The sequence below is a fragment of the Engystomops pustulosus genome, chromosome 7 (genome assembly GCF_040894005.1).
Source record: "Engystomops pustulosus chromosome 7, aEngPut4.maternal, whole genome shotgun sequence".
Classification (NCBI taxonomy): Eukaryota; Metazoa; Chordata; class Amphibia; order Anura; family Leptodactylidae; genus Engystomops; species Engystomops pustulosus.
Genome location: NC_092417.1, coordinates 100,262,177 through 100,279,608, shown reverse-complemented (window position 1 = coordinate 100,279,608; position 17,432 = coordinate 100,262,177). Strand labels below are relative to the sequence as shown.

The 17,432-nt window shown below is 38.8% G+C and overlaps 1 protein-coding gene across 3 annotated transcripts in view; it reads right to left on the bottom strand.

The window, feature by feature from the left end:
• The window catches only part of LOC140070672 (serine/threonine-protein kinase Nek11-like), a 334,707-nt gene that overhangs the window by 194,873 nt on the left and 122,402 nt on the right, over positions 1-17,432 (bottom strand). For all 3 annotated transcript variants that reach the window (XM_072117429.1, XM_072117431.1, XM_072117430.1), the window contains exons 4-6: positions 14,548-14,666; positions 13,156-13,220; positions 9,611-9,734 (exon numbers count right to left, since the gene is read on the bottom strand). In XM_072117429.1, coding sequence (XP_071973530.1) covers positions 9,611-9,734; positions 13,156-13,220; positions 14,548-14,666 — 308 coding nt within the window. The remainder of the gene's footprint in view (positions 1-9,610; positions 9,735-13,155; positions 13,221-14,547; positions 14,667-17,432) is intronic.

Sequence of the window (17,432 nt, the reverse complement as noted above, 5' to 3'; positions counted from 1 at the left end):
GGGCATAATGAAGTATATATACACATCATACATTGTGTAGACATATTGTATATACACATCACAGATACAGCTTATATACATCACATATATGTTATATACATAATGGGGCATATTTACTAAGGGTCCAAACAATGCATTTTTGTCGGGTTTCCCGACTTTTTACCGTTTTGCCCTGAATTGCCCCGGGTTTTTGGCACACATGATCGGATTGTGGCGCATTGACACCGGCTTGCATGCGACACAAATCGGGTGGTGTGGACGTCGGACAACCCGCACAATTTTAGTGAATCATGCAGCTCTGAATCCTTGTCGGACATTCAGGATCAGTGGCGTTAATGGGACGGGTAAGTAAATGTGCCCCATTATGTTGTACAATGTATATGTATATAATGGTGTACATAATGGTGTCCATTCTTTTGTCAAGTTGGATGATGGGGCCCCCTGACACTGTGGGTCCCAAAACAGCTGCTGTGGCTGCTACCACTGTAATTACGTTCCTGTGTATGGGTTAGAGAATAACCTTGGTAAACCTTGCTGTATCATCTGAAATAAATATTGAACGTGTTGTTTCGGTTGTAGCAATCTGTTTTGTGTGTAGCAATCCAGCTTTAGCCACAGCTACAGAGGGATTTCTCAGACTCCATATGTAATTCCTGGAAATCTACATATGATTTAACTGAAGCAAAATATCCTTCGAGAGATCTCAGATCTCTAACCGCTGCATGCCATCATGTGGGAATAGAGCAGCAATACTCGGCACACAAATTGGAGCCTTTGGCCCAATTGTGCCAGTTCTGTCACTGGTCCTCATAAAATATACCCTCATTATAGGCAACAATGTTTAGTGTTTCTAAAGCCACAATGTTTATCTTCCAGATCATAGAAAATGTTGTTGATGTGAATCCAAGCTGATTTCCATTAAACATCCTAACATAGACATTGGTCTGTTTGCTGTGAAAACAATAGGTTATAATGAAAACATGAATTATATGACACTAGGGACACGATTATCAATCTCCAGTAAATAGCGTTAACTTATATACCTTTGGATAAAATATGCAGATAACTGACCAAAGCCAGCAATTGAGTTCTTTTATGGTGTATATTCTATACAGGAAAACTTTAGTGGACAGGGGGTAGTGGACACAATCTACCACTAGACTGGATTGGTGCTGGAGCAAGATATTTTACAGCCTTCAATTTGGCATGATTGTTGATGTTTTCAGGATAAAATTTCAGAAGAGGGAATGGGGTCTAAGTGATTTTGCAAAGATGAGGATCACACAACAGATTAATTGAATGAGGATGGGACGCATAAGATGTTCGCATCACAGCTTTATTATTACCCATGACAACAGCAGCAATGCAGAATAATGAGACAATTCAAGCAGAATCTAAGGAAAAGAGATATTGCATTACAGTGAGATCCCCAACCATTGTCCAGTTCAAGGCCAGTTCTAGCATTTATGCTGCCTGAAGCAAAAACTGAAATGCTGCTCTCCCACAAAATAAGCAGAGCCATGATCTTGTCCTATATTCAGTCCACTGAATTTACAGACACATCTTTACAAAGCATCTGACAACATCCACACACAGTGCCACCGGATCACTGCCACCTTGTGATACTACACAGGGTGATGCCGTCTCACACACTAGTAGTCAGTCAGTGAAGCAGATTAGTATCATCTACAAACAAAACAAAAACCAAACAGAGGATGGCGCCTTGAGTAATAACTTTTAGAAAAGTGGGGTGGTCACCTGGTCTCTTCTTGTATCTCAGGCAAAATATCCCATACAGGGAAGTTGTGGTCTCCAAGAGTCCAATAGTCTTATTGGTTTCTAAGCAAAGCAGCCTTAAGCCAAATAACCCAAATCAAAGCTTAAAAACGGCGGACCCAGTGCATGAACAAATATAGTAGAAAGAAAAGTATGGCAATGTAGTGGCACTATGCTAAAAATATGTGAAGCACATACAGAAAATAGATTCTGAAAAAATGTATATATAGGTGGAGTATCTATGACAGAAGGCAATATTACTATGACTTAACTCCAGAGATAACAATATAAAAACTAATTTAATGAAGACCACATAAAAACGGTATTAAAATTTTATGTAATGAACCTGGTAACAGCTTTAGTGGATGCAAACCCTTTCTCAAACACAGGAAACTGTTTGAGAAAGAGGTTGCATCCTTGAAACGCATTACCAGGTTGATGTTACCAATTGGCTGCAATGAAACAAAGAGTTAAAAAAAAACCTAAAGGGTTCTGAATACTTTCCATACTTAGTTTATATCCCAAACTACACAATATTAAAAGATACCACCATATATAAAACATAACCCTTACCCTAGGGGAATATTTATTATATTCCTCCTGAATAAATTATCATAAAGTGCACCCACTAAATCAATTTACCAAATTAATATCAAGCCCCCTAAATAAACCAATATATACTATATAACACTACCCTACTTAACTTATATACAGCCTCCAAAAAAAATAAATACAGCCCCCCTGTTTAATTATATACAGAATCTCATAAACAGCCCTATGTTTAAAATCTGGCCTTTATAGACAGATTCCCCCAGATTAATTATATACAGTACCCCATAAGAGCCCCCCAGTTTTAAGATAAACAGTACACCATTACAGCCCTATCCACAAATACCCCCTGACACTCATATACAACCCCTCAAGTTAAGTTATGATATATAAAGTACTCCATCAGTCAACCCCTCAGTTGATTTAATATTCCATCCCCAGTTTACTTATTAGAGTACTTATATAGAGCCCCTTGTCCCCCATTTTAATCCTGGGTACCAAATTCACTGCCCCCCCCCGGGTTTAGTCATATATAGAGCCCCATAAGGCCAGCGCCATAATTATATACAGCCTAAAGATTTTATTAATAAGGTGGCCAGTTTAAAAATAATAAAACAGACAATCAATTCTCCCAGCTCTTCTGCTAGGTCACGGCTCTGTGTAGCATGACATCATTTTTCATGGCAGATGCAGCCCTGGTTCAGTTACCCAATCTATGACTGCAGTGGTAACCCCAGAACCAGTGTTAAGAAGACCAGAACTGCAAAGTTTTGCAGCAAGTTGGTTGGTAGCTGGCAGCCCCTGCCCAAATTTAGCTATGCCCAATTTTAGCTAGGTCGGAGATGTGACCCTGCATGTCCAGGCACCATTGCAGATAGGAGACAGAGCTAGAGAGAGGTCACTAAACTTGATAGGGTTTATCGGACAGGCTGTTGTGATTTGGGAATCTGAAATAATTGCCCTTTTTGGGCACCCTATAGAACTGCATGTTGCTACTCATAGGAGGACATGTATCACTCCTATTGCGTTCTTTTTCTTTTGGTGTGGAGAGGCAGAAAATAGACTGTGCGCCAAACATTTTAGGACTTTGTGCCACATTGTGGTGCGCAGTTTATAACAACTCTATGTGGGCGGAAAGTAGAACATTATAGTTTTAAACTACACCAGAATTTAACATCACCGTAATAAATGTGGTGGAGCAAAATACAAGTGTTTCCTGTCTTTGCACTGGCGGAGCCTGTGCCACATTGTTACATCTCCCTCAATGTGTTTCGATGTGGAACCCATTTCTTAGTTAGGTCAATCACCTCAAATTTGTCTATTCATCTCTTTGGCAGAGATGTGGAAAAACTTTTGCTTATGTAGTTTGCCTTAATTGTTACATAAAGGTCTTTAATTCTCTTTATTCCTTGGACTTTTTGAACTTGCTTTTCCTCTGTCCTTCTCTAAGACTTTGGGTGTTGAAGCCCTTTAGACTTTCCAAGGATTCTTACTGAATTTATCAAGACTTTTATCTGATGTTTATGTGCTTATGAAACCATTCTCATTGATGTTTTCATCTCTTGATGTTTTTATTCTGTTTACTTTAAATTCCACAAATAAAAAAGCCAGACTGAGATTGCTTATAGCATAGATCCACATATCAGTGCTGCCACCCACACAAAAGGGAAGGGATGTAGAGTGGTATGGCATAGTTTGGTACATAAAGTTCCACATAAAGAACAACATCTAACTTTACTGAAATAGACTTTCTACAGAGTACTATCTTATCATATTCATGCATTTTTCGCCTCGGCCCTTATTAAAACAGTGTAACACTGCAAATAATGCGTGACACAAGTCATTATTGATATTGCAATTTTAAATCACAACTTTCATAATTTTATTTTTTCAAGAACCAAAAGCTGCTTTGCTTTCATTACCTATGTACAGCAGCTTCTTGTCCCTACAGTAGCTGTCTCCCCTCACTGTTCTACTTATGCTGTTAAACACCACATATAAATCACACAAGAAAAATACAGATTCTAACTGATGGAGGGGATGCTGCTCCCTGCTCACTCTGGAGGAAGGAGGCAAACATGTGATGCTCTCTGTCTGTAGTTAGCAGGTGAGCTGTGTCTTTGAAGATCTGTGGAAAATACACCAATATGAGAGAGAGTAGATTACTACTGTTTGTTAATTATAAGTATCATATAGTTTACCCCTATGATATCCCACTTTTAGCTGGTGACAAGTTCCAATAGAGTTAAATAATGATTTTGTCAGCATTCTGAATCATTTCTGTACTTTATGTTAGCTGGAGAAGCTGAAGATGTAAGCTGGAGACGTCAGCAGAATAATGTCTAATATACTTTCATAAAGTACAATTCAGAATGCTGACTAAGACATTTTAAAACTCATCATTGCAGAAACTATTGGAACCTGTAACCAGCTAAAAATGACATTCCTTGTGACAGGTTTCCTTTAGGCTTATATACAAGAAATATGTTTTTTTGAACATTTGAAAACTAACTCTGGGGTGTTGTCATCCCAGAGTTGGCGTTCAAATGGCCACATTTGGGTAAGCATCAGTCCTCTTTTTCCTGATGTACTCGCTCCTTTCACTGCTTTGGCATATTAGGGACCAATACTTCCCTGTATTTGACATTTTATGGAATCAAAATAGTTTATATCCTGCATTTTTATAATTAAACCAAAAGAGGAGGGGGATTGCTAATTGAGTAACTGGGCAACTCAATAGTTACCCCAACATGCTTTTGCAGCCCAGTTGTTGCTCTTCTAAAATGTAACTTTTATTTGCAATCTGTTAAAACAAATATGCAGAACCAGTGTAAATATATACAGTTAAAATCGCAGCTGCAGAGTTTCTCGTGTCCAGGCTGTGTTTTGCTATTAAGGGTCTGAACAGCAGTCTAAGTAGTGTATCCACTGTGTTTCTCGTTGCAGTAGCCTCTGACCAATATTGCCCTTCTTTGGACCACTTTACAAGGCATCAGTCCCCCCAGAATCTCAACTGTTTCATATCAGCACCATGCACCTGTTGCATATGTTTAGCAAGTGATGTATCCTTCCCTGTCCTAACTATACTTCGATGTGGAGAAATTCTCCTCCTTAGTTCCTGCGTATTTTTCCCCATACATATCTAGGGACATTTGGATTGTTCCAGACATATAATGCCTTTGCCTTCTGATCTTATGTGGTTTGGAGTCAACAGGGTTCACAAAATGTTAAATTTAGATATATATATATATAAAACATGTCCTTTATATTGTTCCCATGGCCGAATGTAATGTTAGGTTATGGGCCTATACATTCAAATCATCAGCAGCTAAAAGAATAGGCCAGTATTCGTTTAGAATTTTTTGTACCACGTCTGTTTATGCGCCAAAGGTGCCAATGCATTGTATAATTTCACCCCCTTCTTTCCGATTCTGTAAATTTGAGAACAAGAGTTCATAAGCTCAATTACTTTTTTGTAAATATTTGCATAAGGAAACAGTCATATAGTACCTGGCTCTTTTGCTCAAAAAGCGGTGAGGCATATAGTCCCTGACCTTACCTCCTCACTGACAGCCACAATTTTGGCCACCTTAACCCAGCTCCAAAGTGAGGTTAAGCAATAGGGTACTTGCGTGGGGGTAGCAGAGGAACAGATGAATCCGCAGTTACATTGGGCAAACTCCATGACCTAGAACGTCTCACCCGGGATCTCACAGATAATATTGAGGATTTGGAGAACCGCTCCAGAAGAAACTTCTCTCTAACAGGGGTCCATATTACAAATCTAGAGGTTATTGTTAAGCCACTGATTACAATGGCAGCCCTAAATACCCCATAATTGTGGGTACTAATGAGGTGAGAGAGTGATCCCCATCCATAACCACTTAGAGATTATTCAGTCAAATTTAGAATACTGTCCAGTCCTGTGAATGAGTGGGGTCTTAAAGGGAACCTACCACCACAAATCTACCTATAAGGTAGATCGGGTGGTAGGTGGATCAATGGGAAGTGAGGAATGGGAACTTTTATGAAACTTTTATGCTAATTTTATTATGCGGCTACTGGGGCGTGGAGTAGCCGCATCTGAGGTTACTCGAGGCGGCTACTCCACGCCCCGGTAGCCTCTTTTCTCCTCCTACTCACCATCTTCGGCGTGCAGCTGCTTGTAGCTGCGCGTCCTCGTCCGCCGATCCTGCAGTCTGCGCATGCAGCCCCGGCTTCGGAGCAGTGACCGCGCAGGCGCGGGCCTGATGTTCTGCACATGCGCAGACTGCAGGATCCGCGGATGAGGGCGCGCAGCTACGAGCAGCTGCACGCCGAAAATGGTGAGTAGAAGGAGAAAAGAGGCTACCGGGGCATGGAGCAGCCACCTCGTGTAACCTCAAATGTGGCTACTCCACGCCCCAGTAGCCGCATAATAAAATTAGCATAAAAGTTTGATAAAAGTTACTAAAAAAGTGCGGGGACGTTAGGTTTAGCCCTTGAAAGGGCTATCCTCACGTCCCATTGATCCACCTACCATCTGATCTACCTTTATAGGTAGATTTGTGGTGGTAGGTTCCCTTTAACTTTTTAGTTTTTATTTGATTTTGATGGTTGACAGTTTCTGTGCTGACACGATCATTGTATGGCAACAGTATCGCACCACATGCTAAGTACTGTACCTTCCTGTAGAAATGTTGTCACGGGTTGCAGGCTCACCCCTGCCCCTCACAATACTGTACAGTGCCTTGGCCGCCACCACAGACAAAGTCGCACCTGTGGAACGACCTGGTGGTACCATGCCGCAGCAAGTCCAAGCCGCTTTGCGTCAGGCTCTGGTGAAAACCCGGGTGCCACTTACACTCCAGTCCCAGGTGTCGGCTTACGCCATCGTCCCCGGTGGTCCAATGGGTTCACTACCCCTGGAACCAGACAAATTTGGTATGATGACAGACAGAAAAAAGGGATCAAATGCTGTGAATGCACCTCAACATTATCATAGCCTTGTACTGTATATAGTGAAGGCCAGTTGACACTTTTGTTGCAACAGTAAATCTTATTTCTGTCCGTTACCTGAGAATCTGGAAATTTGTCTTTAGATGTGATGTATAGAATAATGAAGAACACACACTGAGCAATTTCACATCTCACAGATGTCAGGTTATTATTAACCATGTCTGGCATTTGATGGAGTATAGTGCAGTAACTCACAGCAGTTATCGATGTTGATGATTGTCATTAGTTTTGTGGCTATTTAGCTCATGATAGATCACAAGCTTTGTAACTAGATATAAAGGGATCCTGCCTCCTGTCATTCTTTGTCACTGATTAACATTTATACTTGACATCTTTATGCTTCCTGTTGTCTCTTTGAACGGCCAAACATAGGAAGCATAAAACACCCATACAGCAGAGCAGATAAAAAAACCCACTAGGAGCTATTTATTTAACATGTCACACAGCTAGAAGTAAATGTGGGTACAGACAGCAAAATGCAATATATCTACAGTTAGGAAGAACTAAACAAGCTGCTCAAAGGAAAGACAGGGCCAATAGATGCAAGACCAGACTCTATAGGGGACATTTATCAAATCATCTTCTTGAACTTTTGGCATCAATTTGGCACCCAATTGCATTGGGTTTTTTTGTGACTTTTTAGTGCTAAACAATCGCACTGGCCTTTTCACACCATTCAAATAATGGCTAAAACATAAAGCCACTGCTGGTGTAACGATGTGTGAAGACAGTCGCACCACTCCCCTCCTGGCATATGCGTTGCAATTTAATGATTATTTTGCAATTTCTTTTTTGAAACTCGCAGACAGAGCAGATGCATTAAAGGGCCAAGTCAATTCAATAAATTTGACAGGCAATGGAGCTCCAAAGTCAGTCATTTAGCTGTCTCAGTTGCTATTTCTTTTATCAGTCAAGATAAACATAATACTATATATTGTAGTATATGTTACCAATGTAAATATAGTTTTTGATTTTAGATATAAATCTTATTAAACTCTCTCTAGTCTCCTCCTACCTCCATCCTTCTCCAATATCCCTAGATTTCATGGACATCTGATTAGATCAGTATGGGCATAAAAATATTTCACTGAACTAGCAGTCTGTCTTGGGAGACCAAGATATATAAAGGCAACATGCACATATGCAATTTCTGGGCTGCAAGCAACTGCCCATGTGCCCAGATGCCTGTGGGCCTGAGGACATCGTAGATGTCCATTGAATACGACTGGCGATGCAGAAAATCAAGACAGGAATATAATTTGTGGCACAACTGTTTGGCACATTCACTGTGTGGTGAGACAATGACGGTAATTTATCATTAGGCAGGCTCTGCCATTAGATTCATTAAAATGGCTCTGGTCAGTGATAAATCTTTTTGCAGTCTTCTTATGCTATGTAGGTTGTGTGCAACAGTCATATAAAAAGTCGCAAAAAAACATCAAAAGTCGCAGTACAGTTCAGGGAAGTGACGTCAAGTGAGAGGCGTGAATAATTTACAGCCCGGAGCACCAGACATCACGTCCCCACACTCCGGGCTGCTTTTTATAACTCTTTTTTTCTGGCAATCCCAGCATGTCAAGATTAAAGTAGACCATTGCCAGGATAGAGACAAAGAGGACTATAGGCCAATTTAGTTTTACTTTGCTTAATACTTGATGCAATGCAAGAAGATCACTGGAACACTACATTTGACACTGAGGTCAATGTACCCAAATTTGCTAGCCCAATAGCAAGAAGTATAGCCCAATATCAAGAAGAAGGAATAAAACTATGTAAACTCCAACCTCAGAAATTTTGAATTTGGGGGGCAATTTTTTACAGAGATTACATGTTCTGATTTTGTCCAATAAAATGTAAATGAATGAAGGAAATTGAAAAAAAAATCCCATTGATGTACAGTATATCAATAGTATGTTGAGAAAAGTGTGAAAAGAAAGCCATGCTGGGGGATGGAAATGTGAGTGGTACAATGTTTGGGTATCAGAAATAAAACAGACCAACATTTAGTGAGATACAATTCTCGAGACCAGGAATAAAAAGAGTAACCATGATGTGGACAAAGGTTTTGATTGCCATTTTAGGGATTAGGAATGATTTGGCTATCCTGAACTTAAAATTAAAAGGTCAATATGGTTAATAAAGAGAGGAGCCCCCCTTCCCCTAGTGTGTGGAATAGGATGACTTGTTACATTATTAGACATAGTCTGGGCCAGGTTCTGTAAAAAATGATGCAAATTCGGTTGTTCTGCCCAGAGGGCTTCCGCTGTAGTTAAAAGCACCAGCTTACCAGATATCTGACTTTGTGTTGTAGCCTGTATTAGAAAACACCTCAGGACTCATGTAGGAAGCAGTTCCAGTTATAGTGGTGGCCATATCAGATGGAGCAAGGATCCGTGACACGCCAAAGTCACCTAATGCACAAAGCAGGATAAGTAATAGCAGTTCACAGCAGAGTAAAATTAATTTCCTTTTTTTTAATACTTATGTCTGCCTAATAGTTACATTTTTGCTCCAAATACAGTTATGGTAGATTGTTGTTAAAATTTCATTGTAATATAATGTTCCCAAGGAACCTGATATCAATATATAGGGGCTTATTTACTAAGGGTCCGCGGACCGCACTTTTGTTGGATATTCCTACGTTTTTGGGTTTCGCACAGCCAGGACAGGTATTTAGAAGGGGATTTTGGCGCATGCGAACGGATTTTGGCGCAATCGTGCCAGCTTTCATATGACAGAAATTGGGGGGCGGGCCGGTGGACGATCCGACTGATTCGGACTAAGCGCGGGTTTTAACTTTAAAATTGTGTTTCAAGACATGCACTTACATACACCGGAAAGAAGATGGTGAACTCCGGCGTACCTGATCGGGGGAAACGACACATGCAGGAAATCGGGCGCACCATCTTTGTGAATCACGCCACAATGCATGATCGTCAGACACTCCATATTTCGGGAACTCTGTTGGCCGGGTAAGTAAATGTGCCCCACAGTGTAGTTTAAAGTGACTTTGCAAATGTAAATTTCAAAAATGAACTGGATTGCCTAAAGGGATCCCCTTCCGTTCTTATTGTTCCATGTTATAAGACTCTCATGGGTTACTCTTGCAGCCATTGATTAGCTGAGTGGTAATTTCCTCTGTTACTGGATGAGCATACAATGGATGACAGCTGCTGGGAATTGGTGAGTTGTGTTTCTTCTTAAAAATTAGCCACCCAGACAAACCAATTCACTAAACATTGCAGATTAAATAAAAACAAACAGTTACCTATTTAAATGCTCTGAGGGCCTAGATACTTGTTACAACCCCTTTAAGCTACTACAAAATACATTTTTGATCTGAGACCAGTTACTTTCAGTGTTCGGTGTGTAATATTGTCCATTAATATTTAGAATTTTATATTCTAGATTAAATAAATTAAAAATCCTTATTAAATTGGTTTATAATCCCCTTCCGTAGGCAGAAATAGATCAACAATTGATACTCAGCTTTTGCTGCGTCTCAGTACATCATCTGCTTGGGTTGGCATTCTGTGTTGTTTACAGAGCTACATGGACTCATCTTTATGCACAGGTGGGCACTTCAGGAGGGGGCCTGGTCTGCTGATTATTAACAGTTTTTTTTTTTGGTTCACCTACTGGATATTGTAATCAGTTCAGCAGTAAGAAACAATGGATTTCTTCATTTATTTAGCCACAGGAATTTACATTTCAATATTTTTTTTCAGAATAAATAAATTCTTATTCTGTACTTAAATGAGTTCCCCTTAATCCACTAATTGAATTACATGATGATTGGATATAGAATTGGATATACTGACTAGATAACTGTTGTATTTGTTCATAGCCAATCAACTTTCGTTTAAAAAAAAAAGGTATGGGAAAATGAATTCAGAGCCCTCGTAGGTTGCCACACAAAACTAGAACAGTTTTGCTTTCAAGCACTTTGGAAAATTCCCTGAATATATCTTTCTTAGGCTCTTGAGCAGTGGCAAATAATGGTTAACACGGCTCCCAGGCTGTAGAAAGATTGTGGTACCCCCACCTACCATGGGTTTTTAACCCCTTGACCAAGCCCTTTTTTTAGAATCTGATATAACTGACATAACGATATAAAATATCCAGGTAATTTTTTTTTTCTGACACATATTATTATTGATTTTCTGGTTTATTATTGTTTTTTTTTTGTCTGTGTTTTTTTTATTTTGCCGTGCGACACCTGTTGCACCTTATTTATTAATATTTCTCCTTTTCTAACCTCGCACCTTTTTTTATTGCACAATGTGAGCGCAACTTTGAAATCCCAACACTTTTCCTGCGCTTCTACTTAACCAACACTTTTTTGGCACAACTTTGGCATCCACTTAGAGGTGCAGAAAGCTGGTCTACAGAGTTCTATTTCACCCTCATGAATGGGGAGACAGTTCTGAAGCTTTTCAGTCCTGTGCCAATTCATTAACCTCCTCCACCACAATCTAACTTCCCAGTGTAAATAATAGCAAAATTTGTGCGACAAAAATGCTCCTCATAGTACTTCAAGTTAGTTGGAAAACTTAGGTGATGTGCTATTTAGTTATGAAAAAATGGAAAGCTCTCTGCTTTTCAGGAAGTTATTCATACCACCCAAATAACTTAATGTAATTACAAAGATTTACTGAAAACCTTTTGTGCGATTTTTGTCATTTTTATAAAAATCAGATAAACCTATGTATTAAGGGACCTGCTCAGCTTTCCAGTGACCTAAATAATACTAAAACGCCAAACTTCACATATGTAAAACCATTTTACGAAAGTTTGTTAACCATAGTTTGCATATTTTCCCAGAATCTCCCTAGTGGAGCATCCATGGCTATAAGACTCCACACACCTACATGACAGTCTCCGTAAAGAGAACTCTTATCTCCCGACCCTAGTCACAAGCCTCTCACCCAGCCAAACCAGTTCCCTACGCTGTACTGAGGTGACCCAATAAGGTTGAAACAGTGCTGTCTACAGTTGGGAGTCTGTTCCTTGTGGAATAGATGTACTGGTTTGGTTTTAATCCTGCATCATGTCATAAGGCCTCTTGTAGGTCATACTTGATGTCAAGGGAGCTGCCTTACAAGGTAACTAAAAAATGTTTGGTTTTCCTTATCCCATCCTGGAAAACTTTGCATATTTTCCCAAAATCCCCCTAGTGGAGCATCCATGGCTAAAAGACTCCACACGCCTACATAGTGGCATTAATTGGCAGTCTCCATAAGGAGAACTCTTACTACTGACTGTATAACCCAGTCCCGATTGCATAACCCTTATTCCTTTCCATAAAATGGCTGCAGATGGAGGGTCATAACTGGTGAATGTTAAACATTTAGAGATCACATGACCTTCCATTTAATGGGATTGTAGGAGTGCCTAGCAAGAGGTAGAGGTGACAAAATGAATGTGTGCTTTCTTCTGTAGGCCCACTCTTCAAAAAAATGTCTGAATTTCATAGAGCATAACGCTTTATGGTGTAGGGACCCTAAAGGGAGGATGGCTTCATCACATATGTTAATATGTTTTAAGAAATTTAGAGATCCACTCTACACAGTTATAATAATGGAAGCAAGGAAGACTATTACGAAAAAGGAAAGATTGTCAGGGGCAAGCAAGAACTAAGACCTTATTCATGAAGTAAATGGTTGAAGTGGCATGGGCTGGTATTATTAAATATTCTTATGAAATATTTGCTCGCCTGACTAGTATTATTCTAAATCACTCCTATGTCTGTCTCCGCAAAGTTTAGTCAGCAAGCTTAGTATATTTTAAGGTGTTTTGTGTAAATTCATGAAAAAAGGCTGAACTCTTTACCAATTTTCAGTAATCCTTCCTTCAAGAAAATGTTCTTCGTCTTCAGATCTCTGTGCATAACTAATCTGTAAGAGAAAAGTAAGACCTTTCACAGAAGAGATAATGGGGCAGATTTATCAAGCTGTCTGAAAGTCAGAATATTTCTAGTTGCCCATGGAAACCAATCACAGCTCAGCTTTCATTTTACCAGTGAATATTTTAAAAGGGAGCTATGATTGGTTGCCATGGGCAACTAGAAATATTCTGACTTTCAGACAGCTTGATAAATCTTCCCCAATATTTTATTGACAATACTGCCACTTGATTCTAGTCATTAGTGAGGGTCACAGCTTTAAGCCCCCCAGTAGCAATATAGCACTATCATCTTTGATACAATGTTTGGATACTTCATCTATGTCCAAACTGCAGCCAGCTCATGACCTTTTGGCCATGGCCCCATTGCACTGGGCACACCATGTCTCACTGCTCTGTGACAGCGCTGACCAGTCGCACCACATATATAGAGTACAATGAAAATAGAATGACACCTGGTAGGTGTGTATTCAGCTCACCCATGCGATGGAAGTTAAGAGTATTCTGGTATCTGCCTCGGTGCACGCAGAAAAAGGACAGCCGTAGGATATATATTCATTTGTTACATATATAGAGTAGTTCCTATTTTTGCCCGTATTGCAGTGCATAGTAGGAAGAATGGCCTGGGTGCAGCACACAGTTCACTTGCACATAGTCTAAAGAGTTTTTATGTGTTTTCTGGACATTTAAAAATACAGTTAAACTTAAATTACAATGTTTACTACAATATTGGTTGCTAAATGAGGTTTGATTGGATTGTGCTAAACTGTATTGTACTTGGCCCTGAATATTTTAATTATATTCTCTATTAAATTCTCTATTCTCTATTAAATATACTGAATATTTTAATTATATTCTCTATTAAATATACTGTAAGGTTTTATATTTCTAGTGTGACAGATGTCAGTGTGACTGACAACTCCTACTTCCAATTGTATGAAATTGCTGCTTGTTAGATAAGGTTTTCAACCAAACAAAAATATGTCACTTTTAGTCTTATTTTCTTGTAAGATATGTCACATATAGTATATGGGTCTATTATGTGAGCATAATGTGGTACAGGTTAAGTAGCATATGATGAAGTTCTATGGTACGTTTTATGGTAAATATGGCCAGATTTTTTGTAATATCCGTGAACCAATATTGTGAAATTGTTTGGAACTTTGTGGTAGGGTGTTGTTTGATCTAAGAAACTCTGTGTAAGTAAGTCCTAAGACAAGACAGTCATAGACTGTTTATCTAGTCAATATAAAGCAAATAGAAGAACATGCTCTGGTGCGGTTAAGATATGTAAATCATGCTCTTCTAGAATCACTGCACCTCTCATGAAGATAGTTTACTCCAAGCAGAAGTTGGATGAACCATTCTACAACATGTCCTTCTTTGAATTTTTCACCTTTGTCTTTTTGCTGTTGGATGTGACAGTGAAGGTCTCCACCCTAAAAATCATGAAAAAAGGTTATCTGTAGATATTACAAGTATATCTCCAAGTAGATATCTACAAGTATACTCAGAAATAATATATCCACAAATAACATGCACGACAAACGCCCCCACATTACTACAGGCAAAAACACATTGGATTGCAATATTCACAGGATAATATTAAAGTAAAATAATATTAAGTGAATGTATGCCTATTTCTTTTTAAAGTAGAAAAAGGTGTTTAATTAAAGAGGAACTGTCACCCAGAAATTCGCTACTAGGAGCGGCTTACTAAAGTAAGCCGCTACTAGTGCTAAAACAAACGCAGCAGTGTTACACTGTTATCGGATAGTGTATTCATGAGGGGGCGGTCCGAGGCACTGCCTCTTCCCCGGACCGCCCTGCGTCATGCGGCAGTCACCTCCCCTAATCCCGCCCCCCACATGAATAAGCCTTAAGCCGGTTTAAGAGCGGTCTGGCGTTTCTTTCTACTTTTTTTATATTTTTGAAAATGCTGACAGTTGTATGCACAGATCACAGTATTACACAATTGGTAAAAGCATATATTGCACATCCATACAGGCAAAGATAGTGAAAGAAAGTAGAAAGAAACGCTCTCTGCAGCGGTGTTAGATTTAGGTTTCCGATAACGCTATCATTGTAACACTGCTGCATTTGTTTTAGCACTAGGAGCTGCTTGCTTTAGTACCGAATTTCTGGGTGACAGGTCCTCTTTAAATATAGTTATGGCCAACACTAAACCTTTCTTTTGGGAGCGTGATATATATTAAGAATTTTTTTAACATTTACAATTGACGTTCATTTTTTATATCTCTTTAAACCTTTACTTTTTGTTCTTTTAATGTAGTATTTCCCCTACATGTATGTTTGTAATTTAATTGCTGATGTAAATTGTTTTGTCTAGGAACAGTTCCCCGATAAGTGAATTATTTTTCATTATATGAAAACCCTGGATATGTTGTATGATATTTATCTGTTTACTCGTGTGCGCCCTTTTTTTTCTGTTGCTTTTCACTGATATATATTGATGTATATCAAAATGAAATCTACGCCATGTCATTCCTGCAGTACATTCTGCTATAACCTGCAATGGTATTCAGGCAAAGGCTTGCAGTAAATTTGGTAGGTCGAGGCTGCCCTGTGACCCAGCCTGCCAGTTTTGGAAAAGTGGCATGCAGAATGTAAAACCCCCAAAATGTTGCAATTGCCTGGTTGTGCGCCAGGGATTGCCACTTTTCTATGCCTTGTACAATGCATGATAAATGCTCATCATTGTTGTTTGTTAATTACAGGATACAACGAGTCCTCTAGGACAAGATACTCTCTTTGTAACTGTTTTCCACTATGGCTAAGAGATCACACCCCTAAACAGAGAGTACCTTCTCAACCAAATATATAGAAATGAGTACAGATACTAAATGCATTGTTAGTTCATCAGTATGTGGATATCCACTAGGACAAAGAATACCAAAAAGTCAAAAAAGGGTTTTATTGGCAACCTATTAAGAGTTTTTTTTATCCTGTTAACAAATTCTGCCATTTTTCCTATATGAATCAATAATGTCTATAACCATGATTGGCAATTTTCAAGGAAAAGATCAGCTGTACTGGAATTTTCATTCATATTTTTTTTTTGTTTCCCCCAGAGATGAATGGTAAAAGAGGCATCTCTGTCAACCCTCCTTGATATGCAAGACTTGTGCCAAATGAGCTTATTCATTGTGACTATGGTAGCAATAATTAGCCAGTCAGCACTTTTTATTCCAGTCTTACTGCAATTTTTTTTTATTTCTAGTATTAATCTGATCAATTGACTGCACGCAGTCCTATGACAAAAAGTCAGGTATTCTTTTAGATGATATAGAGTAAGAGTAACCGTCATTTCAGATAAGTTTGATATTGTGTAGGGTGGAGTGTTGTAAACATTGTTCTAATATCATTAAGAGATTCAGCATAGTTTGTAAAGAAACTGGCTGCAATGTTACCTGTACATTGCTATAGCACATATGTCTACCACATTGAAGACGGTTCTCTCTCTCCTCTCCTGCTTGTTACACAGCTTTGATTGTTAATGCTTTCTGCTCTCTTCCTGACTGCAATGAGTAGTATTTTCAAAGATGAAGCTAAGAAAAAGGGGTTTAACCCCTTAGTCAAGCAGCCGGAAAAGGCTCTAATGACCGGACATTTTTAGCGAATTTTCGTAATTGGTGGTTTAAGGACCTAAACTTTTTTTTGCATGCTTCCTTAAAATTTTTTGTTATTTTCCGACATATAGAGCTATTTAAAATGTAATAAAAGTTTTAAATTTTTTTATTTATATTCTTATTTGGAGTTAAAAGTGGAAAAAGTCTTTTTTTTGTAATTTATAATGCATATTTTTTTCAAAAATGTTCAGATTAACTCAAAATTAACATTATTAATGAATTCCCTATTTTGTTTCAATTGTTTTGATATATAACATGTATAGTCTCTGGCAAATGGGGCGGCTATGGTGGTTTTTTTGTGTAGTATAGTGGGGGATTTTTTTTATTATATGGGGAAATGCGAATGTATTTTTATGAATATTAAGAAATATTTTTTGTGTATGTGTGTTTTTACTTTATATGTCCCCCATGAGGTCATTAAAGACCCCTGGGGTACATTTTCACTTTTTTTTCCCTTTCTAATTTTCCTTTATTCTTTTTATAAGAGCCTAGTTACAAAGAAAAATCACCACCTGTCACTGGTGGTGCTGATCAGAGCTGGACTGGGTCTAATTA